Source organism: Mchenga conophoros, linkage group LG16 (genome assembly GCF_057382185.1).
Source record: "Mchenga conophoros isolate Kocher_MC1m ecotype Shallow Benthic linkage group LG16, M_conophoros_male_GT1.1, whole genome shotgun sequence".
Classification (NCBI taxonomy): Eukaryota; Metazoa; Chordata; class Actinopteri; order Cichliformes; family Cichlidae; genus Mchenga; species Mchenga conophoros.
In genome coordinates this window covers 41,007,107-41,016,570 of record NC_140541.1, presented here as the reverse complement: position 1 = coordinate 41,016,570, position 9,464 = coordinate 41,007,107, and the positions used below count along the sequence as shown (strand labels likewise).

At 42.0% G+C, this 9,464-nt stretch overlaps 1 protein-coding gene across 1 annotated transcript; it reads left to right on the top strand.

The window, feature by feature from the left end:
- Nucleotides 1–340: 340 nt before the first annotated feature.
- LOC146557384 (G protein-coupled receptor 39-like) lies at nucleotides 341–8,830 on the top strand. The gene is made up of 2 exons (XM_085249279.1): nucleotides 341–1,409; nucleotides 8,543–8,830. Exons 1-2 carry the CDS (start codon nucleotides 629–631, stop codon nucleotides 8,563–8,565), a joined length of 804 nt encoding a protein of 267 aa, XP_085105405.1. The 5' UTR covers nucleotides 341–628; the 3' UTR covers nucleotides 8,566–8,830.
- The last annotated feature ends 634 nt before the right edge of the window (nucleotides 8,831–9,464 follow it).

Below are 9,464 nucleotides of genomic sequence, written 5' to 3'. Positions count from 1 at the left end.
CAGTGTTGTAATAATATATCAGCTCAACTTGACCCAAACAGAAGTAAAGTTCTGTGGGCTTCATATGTTGAACTGTATGTCATGTCAACATTACCTTCCGTGTTTCTTTCCTTTACAAAGCCGAGTAAAGTCAGCAGAGCCGTGCAGTCTGTTGCTGATCTGCTTCGTTTTTTGTTTTTATTCGTTGGCCCACCTGCTTTTTGTTTCTTACAGTGTGTGGGGTGAAACCAGACCCGCGCTCGTGTTTGATGTTTAACTGGGCTGTTCTCATCGGAGGGAGGAGGAAATCAGCGCAATTTAAATGTTGCCCAACACTTTACTTACTCACAGGTGAAACCACAGGAGGACACGCACGGGCGGAAACTCTCTGTATACTTCTACCTGATCATGAAGGCAGAAAGGAGGTGGCCGGGGCTGGGGAAGCACGCCGGGTAAACTGCGGAGTTTTTGTTTAGAAAGTTTTCCACAGTGCGCGTAGCGATCCGTGTTTCCCACCTCTGCGATAGTCGGGAATACTTTGAGACAAAGTTAAGCTGTTTCCAGGAAAAACCGGCCCGCAAGGAGAGCGCGCAGCAGGACTGATAAGAAAAGCAATACCTGGAAAATCTGGACGCGCCAGTCTGCAGCCATGAATGAGGAAGTGCAGAGAGGAGAGAAGAACTGGCAAGAGCTTGAACCCAAATATGGGATCAAAATCTTCCTCACGGTCCTCTACAGCCTCATCCTGGTGACGGGCATTGTGGGTAATTCAGTCACTATCCGAGTGACCCAGGTGCTAAAGCGTAAAGGCTACCTTCAGAAGAACGTCACTGACCACATGGTGAGTCTGGCTTGCTCTGACATTTTGGTGCTTCTCATTGGCATGCCGGTGGAGCTCTACAGTGCCATCTGGTTCCCCTTCTCGTCAGCGTCGGGCAACGCCTTCTGCAAGATCTACAACTTCCTGTTTGAGGCTTGCAGCTATGCCACCATCCTCAACGTGGCCACGCTCAGCTTTGAGCGCTACATCGCCACCTGTTACCCTTTTCGCTTTAAAACCTTGGGAGGAAAATGGACCACCGGCCTAATCACCTTCGCCTGGGTCGTGGCCCTGCTCGTGGCCCTGCCACTGCTGATCACCATGGGAACGCAGGGGCACATCCCAGTCACGCGCAGCACCCCAGTCCAGAACCTGACCTTCTGCACCAACCTGAGGGAGCACTGGGTGATGTACAGGATCAGCATCTTCTTTGCCTTCATCGTGTACATGATTGTGCTGGTCTGCGTGGCTTTCATGTGCCGAGCTATGATCGTGGTCCTGAAGAAGCCAATGGGATTCATTGAAGGAAGCACCAGTGGAAATCAAAGAGCAATCCACAATGAAAGTTCAAAGGTCAAGTCAGCCAGGAAGCAGACCATAGTTTTTCTTGGTAAGTTGGAATGTATTGTATTGTATTGTATTAATGTCTTAAAACCGATGAAGCTGCAGAAATTTGTAAAATAATTTGAATCTGATGCCACAAACGTGGAAGAAGCGGCGACATCATGACACCAGAATGCGCCAGTCCACTGCCTGGCTGCAGTTCAGTCAGGCATGCAGCAGAGGGCGATCACAAGGTAGTCCGCAACCAATGGCAGTGCCGCAAAATGGTAAAAAACCATCGTGGGCTGGACCAGAAAAAAAAAATCACAACAGCTTAAATTAATTTTTTTAAAAACACTGTCCAAAGTTTTCCCTTCTTTAAGCGTTGAGTTTATTCTAGAACTGTCCTCGCCATCATTTGTAAAGTGGAAATACCACAAAATATCATTTCCTATTAAATTATTTTATTACCAGAACAAACAGCCTTTGAAAATATACCCCCAGGACATGGAAGTGTAAGTACACGTACAAATTGCAGTACAAAAAAGGAAGAAAAAAAAAATTCACACAGACAGTGTCAGGGCTGGCATTACTGTACTGGGAATATTATCGAAGTCACTTTAGTGGCCCAGTTTGAGCCCTGACCTTTGGAACAAAGTAATTATTAACAACTCAACAAAAATCCAAAATTTTTGAATTTGTTTTTAACAAATAAAATGTCAATAAAGTCTTTTAGTTCAAATAAAACAACACGGCCAAAGAAGACTGGCATTCTGCTGCTACATGCTGATTGGTTAGTTAAAGGACGCACAGTTAAACTGTAAATGTACTTTACTGTATGATGGCATGAAGAGGGGATAGCATATCCCTAATATGATCATCTCAGGTGCGGAAGCCCCACCCATCTGCTTCTCAAACCTTTTGTTTGCAATGACAGCCAATCAGAAGAAATTTGTCTTAAAGGGGGAGGAGCGAAAACAAATCTAAGTTTAAGATCAGCTTAATTTAAAGAGGTGGACTTTTCTTACCAAAGTGCTTGAGTCTACTTGAACTCTCCCGAGTCTAAATTTCTCGATAATGTTAACAGAAACAGTGAAGTAGGGTCTTCTTTGTACACACTGTGCACCGTGCTCTACATGAGTGATGTGCAGTCTCTCCGCTTGTTTACACCAACAGTAAAAGCACCACTTTGTCTCTGAGCCACAAGAGGAAGTAATAAAAATGAGTCTGGGCTGTCTTCTTCCCTTGTTCTGACCATGAAAATGATTGATGTCACACACTGACACGCACAAGCTGCTTTTGTTTAGGGTGTGTCAAACACGCTGCACACAAATTGCCTGTAATAGTAATCATGGCTTGTTTAATGCTGAGCTGTTCTGCTCATGTCCAGCTCTGAATTTTTATCCTTGGACTCCAGGGTAGCTTTGCATGAGTCACTGTTCAAAATAATCATCCTTTGCCTTAAACTAGGAGTCGGAGCAGCCTCACAGCCCCAAACACACTATTTTAGCTTCTCTCCTTCTTCTGATTGGCTGCTCCTCATTTAGAACATGTTTGAATGGCATGTGGGTGGAGTTTATTAGCATATCTGCTTTCTATGACATCATAAGGATCCAGGAGTTTTAAAAGCTGCCTGAAACGGAGTGTTTAGACCTTTTTGTCTGTTATCCAAAAGTGTGACCATGTTTAATATGGACTTCCACCAAAAAGCTAAATCTCTATTAAGCTTTTAGCCTTGCAAAGAGATGTTTTCATGCTGCCCAGTGTGAAGTCTTGAAGTTGAGGAAGTCAAAATGCTCCATGGTCGTGTTTTAACTCTTAAGAAAAATACTTCCCACTCAAAAACTGACATGAAATCATCACAAGAGACAAAAACATGGGTGAAACCTCACTAAACACCTCACAGAGAGGAATTCTTCTACCAGAGCAGTCAGGCATGCCAGCACCTGCCTAACCCAGACTACATGTTAACAGCAGAGTTTGCGGAATAATGACACGTTGGACGTCCTGTGTGCTCTGTCTGGGTCCACTGAATATGAGCAAGGAATGGCCTCGAAGAAGGAGAGGCTCGGAGGTGTTAACGGATGTTGATGTTCTGCAGTGAAGGCAGCAGACTGACTGTGTCCCTTTAGTCATACAGCAGACTCAGCGCATAAATACACAAAACACTGACAGGAAACAGGACGTGCATGAGCTAAACTGCACACTAACAGAATAAAACTTTTAAACCCCTGTTATCCTGGTCCCAGCGACACCTACAAAACATTTTGAATTGTTTTGGGGGTTTTTTAACTTTAAATATGGGTGCGTTAACCATCACCCCTGCCCCAAAGAGCTGTTTGATGTTTTAAGTTTTGTTTTTTTTTGTATTAAAACATGCTGACATCAACCTGCTTTTGTTTAATGGACTGGTTCTTATATAGTGATTTTCTACTCCATCTGAACACTTAAAGCAATTTATACAACATGCATTCAAGCATTACGTACTAAAATATTGCATTTTATGTTCTTTGCCCAACTGGCTGAAATCTTTGACTTTTATAAGCTGTAAAAACTTGAGATTTTAAGGTATATTCAAACTTTATTGCTTCACTGTGATGTCGTAGGGTACCATAATGACAGGTGTGCTGCATAGCGCTCTCCATCCCCTTTTATATGATATATTACTCAATATGGTTTCTTGAAATGTCTTTGTAAGGTCACCTTTGATCTTGGGTGCTATCAGTGAAGGTCCGGGTCAAATTCTTAGTCAGCCTAGGTATTCATATCCCCAAAGGCCACATATATTGCTGTGTTTGAAGTCGATCCATGAAGAATTGTGGGTAATATCAATTTCTTACTGATTTTCACCTAAATTAAATCAACTCGAGCTGTTATTGGTACCATTGGACTAAATTGAGCTTGATATCTTAAAAACTGTGGATGCTGGTCTGCTAACAGGGGAAAATAAACTGGGCTGTGAACAGAGGTCCACCTTTATTCCACAATAATCCTCCTTTTGTATAATACCAGCATATTCCTCTGGATAAAATCCTCATACAGCACACACAGTTTTCAAAGACTCGTCCTAATAGGCCGTTACCTGTAAATTCATTTATGGTTTTCAATGCGCTCTATAAAGTTTTAGGAAACTGGACAAGTGGGGGACAAAAGAAGTGGCAGACTTGAAATACTATCTACAGCTCATGAACAGTATCTGAAAGTCATGTTTTTATGAAAGAGGACAAAATCCTGCAGAGAACTGAAACAAGACTGAGAGGTGATCTGAACCATCTACTGTTCATTGAAGCTTCATGAAAATTCTATCCATCCATCATGCAATACCCTCGGAAAGCATTTGATTGGCAGCAACTTTATTTTGCAGCATGATGACACAATGATACACTGCCAGTGCAGTAAAAGCATATCTGGATAGTGCTCCATTGTGTGTCTTCCCCAGAGCCTGGCCCTCAACATTTGAGCAGCATGGGATCATTTAAAGGCAGAGACATCCAAAGAGCTCTGGATATCCTTTGAGAAGCCTGAAGATCTATTCCTGAATATACTGACAGAAATTCCAGAAAGCTGCCTAAAGGCCCCGGTTTACCCACCGTAATGGTCGCTTGCCACCACAACATTGTATCACAGGGCTGACCCACTTGACCCAAGAAGTTTTATTTCCAGTTCTCAGAATTAAAACTTTAGATTAAAAAAAACAAACCTAAACATGTTTTCCTTTTCTACAAAAAAGTAAAAGACAACTTTTTTGTTATCGGGGAAATTTTGACCAATCACAACAAGCCATTTCACACCTGCCCTACACTTGTTTAAATCTGAGCATCATGTCACATTCATAGGTTGGTTAATAGAGGCTGAAGAAACAGAAGTATTCTGAACCCAGCAAATACATTTAATACTGACAGTTGTTAAAAGTTTCTGTTGAGATAAGTATTTGCAGCACAGAGCACCGCCCTCTCCCTCTGCTGATTGGCTCAGTGTAAGCCACCTGGCACTCCCTTTCTTTTACTCCTCCTCTCAATATAACAATAATCATTCAGATAAGATGATACTGGATTATAGTGTTTATTATCCTTTTAAAAATCTCATTTGTGTTGTGTGGCAGCTGTCAGACAGATATAACCACAACAATGATGAGTTCCTAGTTACTGACATTAAAGACCTCATGAATCACCTGGACTTGTTCAGCAGAGCTAGAAAAGATTTTTGCAAAGGTGGTGCCCTGCAGCTCCATCCTGATGGTGGTAATGCATATTCACCACGAAGAAGGTGCGCTACATCACTGAGGATGTTGCGCCTCCTTTGTCACCAGTTCGGACTCACAAAGTTGCGTCATATTGCGTTGCTACTGACCTGCAATCTTACTGCTCGTATTTACAGACCTGCTGAGATCTCGGTGTTTGAGTGGATAGTAGTGATGTTGGTCTTCATAATCCACAGCAAAAATAACAATAGCAGTGCTGGTGTTGTTTACTCAGTGCGTACAGGCACGTGTAGCTGCTTCAGGCCCAGCCCAAATTACTCAAGTCCGTTTAAAATCATATAAAATCGTTCATACCATATATTGACCTAAGCTTGTTAGACTTATACAAACTGTTTTTGCCTTAAATTAGGTAGCCTGAGTACAGCTGGGACAGTTGAAGCTGCCATTTGTTTCTGCACATGTGTATTAGTGTTTCACTTCAACACGTCGCTTTCCCATAGTTCACTGTGCTTTAACATTGCTAAACTGAACTCTCAGATCACTCTAATCTTCACTGTGTACTGACGTATGTCAGGACATGATGTCATTCAAGGTTATCGCACTGCTAAGAGAAATGGGCAGGGTGGTCTGTTTATTTAAGTGGTTTAACATTACTGGTTTAGGCATACAAACACACCTTCCTCTGTTTGAGTCAGTCTACTGTGATGTCCTGCTGGATCAGCCTGGCATTGAACGCCAGCCAAACCTGTGTGTGTGTGTGTGTGTGTGTCTGAATCACAGCACAGGAGTCCATTATGTACTCCTAAAACTCACACATTCAGAGTATTGATTTTATAACCTTGGTGTTTGTGTGCGATTATTCTTTTTTTTTTTGTGCTGAAAGTATAAATACTGTGAAACATTTTAAAAACTTTTAATGTGAATTGTTGTGAGTTTTACTTCAGGCTGAAGGGGGCCGACGGGGAGGGACTGAGGTAAAGAACCAGTGTGATGTGAAAACAATGGGAAGCTAGTGCAGAGTCTGTGACACTCAGCTAATGGAGGCAGTTAAGGTGTTTTAAAGCCTGTAGGGCTGATTGATGCAATTTGTGAACCACACTGCTCCTCTAAAACATAACTCGGTTGAGTATGATCGCACAAACAAGATGCACAAAATCACTTTCAGGTCAGAGCAATCCAGTGGCAGTTATCATTATAATTTCTGCATAATTCACAAAGATATGAGAGGGATAATGTAGAGCTGAAGGTTTGCTCGACATTTACACCAAGCTGCAGCTTCCAGGGCTGAGGCAGAGGTTAAACTATTTGGACGGGGAAATGGAGATGGAGCTGGAGCACACTGTAGGATGGTCTGAACCCAAAATGACACCAACAGAGCAAACACTGTCTGCATGTCGGGCTGTTTGTTTTTATGTTGGACTCACTCAGTTCCCGCCGGTTTCCAGGATCAGTTTCTTGCAGCAAGCCGTAAACATGTTTATTTCAGTTGGACATTTTAAATTGGGAGTCTGTTAGAACTGGCTTATCTTTGGAGTGTGTCTCAAGTGGTCATTACAGGAACTGCAGTTTTTGACTCTTGAGGCTTTGTCTTCATTTTTCAGTTCTGAAGGTTGCGACTTCATTTTAGGGGTGATTTTTGTTTTTAAATAACTTTCCTCTTCTAACTGTATTAAAGTGTGTACATTATGAGGGGCGTGGCCTCTTTGACTGACAGGTGTATTCGACACAGGCTATAGCTACTAGCTGTCTGCTAGGTTTCGCCTCAGCTAATTGAAGTCCCTGAATTCTGACCCCTGGATGTGCTGTGGGTGCCTTTTGGAGCATTTTAAAATAGAATCTGGCAAACAAAAACCCCAACCAAACAAACAAGCCATGACTTCAGACTGTCTATGGTCCAGTTTTTTCCATTGACACTGGAGTGTTCTCTGAGTCTGTTAGCAGTAATTAGTATGTATACCTGTGTTTGTATGGGCTTCATGGATGCATGTCTTTGCTCACCATCTTCTCCTCCATATATGGTCATGGATGGCTCCAGAAAAACACATCTAAAAGACCCAACTCCAAGCTTCAAACTGGGACTCCACAAAATACGGGGTGGCTCTGTCCATCCTCATTTTACAGTCTGTGGCAGGCTAAGACAGGGAGAGGGAAACTGACCAAGAATACTGAGATTTTATGAGGAGATTGAGGTCTTGTGCCTCAAAGTACACATCTTCATAAGCAACTAGTAGAACATGTAATTTTTGTATCAAAGTGCAGACTTGTACTAGCTGCAGAAGTCTGGTTAAAGCCAGGGATTACATGAAAGCATGGAGAGTTTTACACTGGACCTGTAGGAATGTAAAGACGTAGTGTAAGACGTACTTTACACTGTTAACATTTGTCAGGCTTTGTGTTTGACATGCTTTTAGATGACATTTACTCAAAGTGAAGTGCAAATAATTTGGTGGCTGTTACATATATGGGCAAGCTGCCCAACTGAAGTCTATGCCTTGAAAACTGTCATTAATGCTACTTTACATTCACTTCTTTTTACATTCTTCTGAGGGAAATGCTGAACTTTAAAAAGAACTTATAAGCTTAGAAGTTACAAAACACGTTAACCCGTGGTTTCCAAGCATTGTGCATAAAAGAAAGTTTCTTTGAGTTCATGGTAAAGTAAAACACTTATCTTTGGAAAACAAACCTTTGAGTTTTATAGAAGTTTAGAGGAAGGATTTCCCCCCTCGTCCTAAACAGGTTCATTTAAATAACTGCTTGAGAACCAACCACATCAACTTGTTCACTATTTCAAAAGGGACACAAAGGTTAAAGAAAGGTGAGAATGCAGAAGTGAAGCATTGCTAATTAAAGGCTAATTCACTGTTCATTGGGCTTCTTCTTTAAGAATTGTTAGACTTTTGTGCATTCTGTGCATATTTCACCCGCCTCTAAAAAATGTGCAGCTCAATCAGGAATCGCTCGCTGCTTCAACATCAAAGGTCTCTTATTCTGCTCAGTTTCAGGAGGATCAGAAGACTGATCTACAGAAGATCAAAGCAGCAGGACATGCCCAAAACACCTCACCTGGAAAGCACTCAGGAGGTATCCTGAATATCACTTCCTGTCACATGCTTCCATGAGGTTGCTATTCTAATTCCCCACCACACCGAGCTCATCGAGCTCTGCAGCACAAGACAACCAGTCGACCTGGTGGAGCCGTAGTTAGTGTAGGAGAGGCAGCAGATTATGTTGCTCAGGTTTTTCTTTGTCTCGAAGAACTTGACAAATAAAAAATTAAGAGAAATTAGAAGCTTATAGATGTTATAATTTACTCGTTTATTTAAGAAAAGCAGTTCCCGCCTCCAAAGATCATGAGGAGAATCGTGAGCAAGTAGATACGGTCGCCACTATCATCTGAAAGTACAGATTCACATTCAGGATATTTTCAGTTCCAGGTCTCTGGTTTTATTATCACCTGATAATTTCACTGTTGTCCTGAGCAGAAAACTGCTTCACTCCCACTGTGGTCTGATTCAATTACTGGCCAATTGTACACCCTTGTTAGCCTAATAACATAATAAGTATTAGACAGAATCTTTGTCCTCACATAAATGAACGAGGAAGGGTCGGCTGCATTAAAACCAGCTCATAAAGTGGGTTTTTATCCGTTAGTCACAATTACTGTGTGGCTTAAATTCCTGATAGGACACAATTTGTTTCTGTGCTTCTGTGTCGATGTGACTCTGAATGCGGATTCACTGGTATTACCTCATGGTCGATGGTGACAAGGTGGGCATGATGATGATGCCAGACATAGTGAAAGTGATGTGAGAATGAAAAGGACATAAAATCAACATGTTCCTGGTTAATTAAAGGATTGCAGTCATGATCATTTGGATTGGCAGACAGTGCTGAATATTATACTGGAAATGGCCTTTA

What these genes read in the sequence shown, in the direction of transcription:
- LOC146557384 (XM_085249279.1), top strand. Translation starts at nt 629, where the DNA reads ATGAATGAGGAAGTGCAGAGAGGAGAGAAGAACTGGCAAGAGCTTGAA. An exon ending in GCAGACCATAGTTTTTCTTG is followed by an intron (nt 1,410 to 8,542) that starts GTAAGTTGGAAT and finishes TATTCTGCTCAG; the next exon opens with TTTCAGGAGGATCAGAAGAC.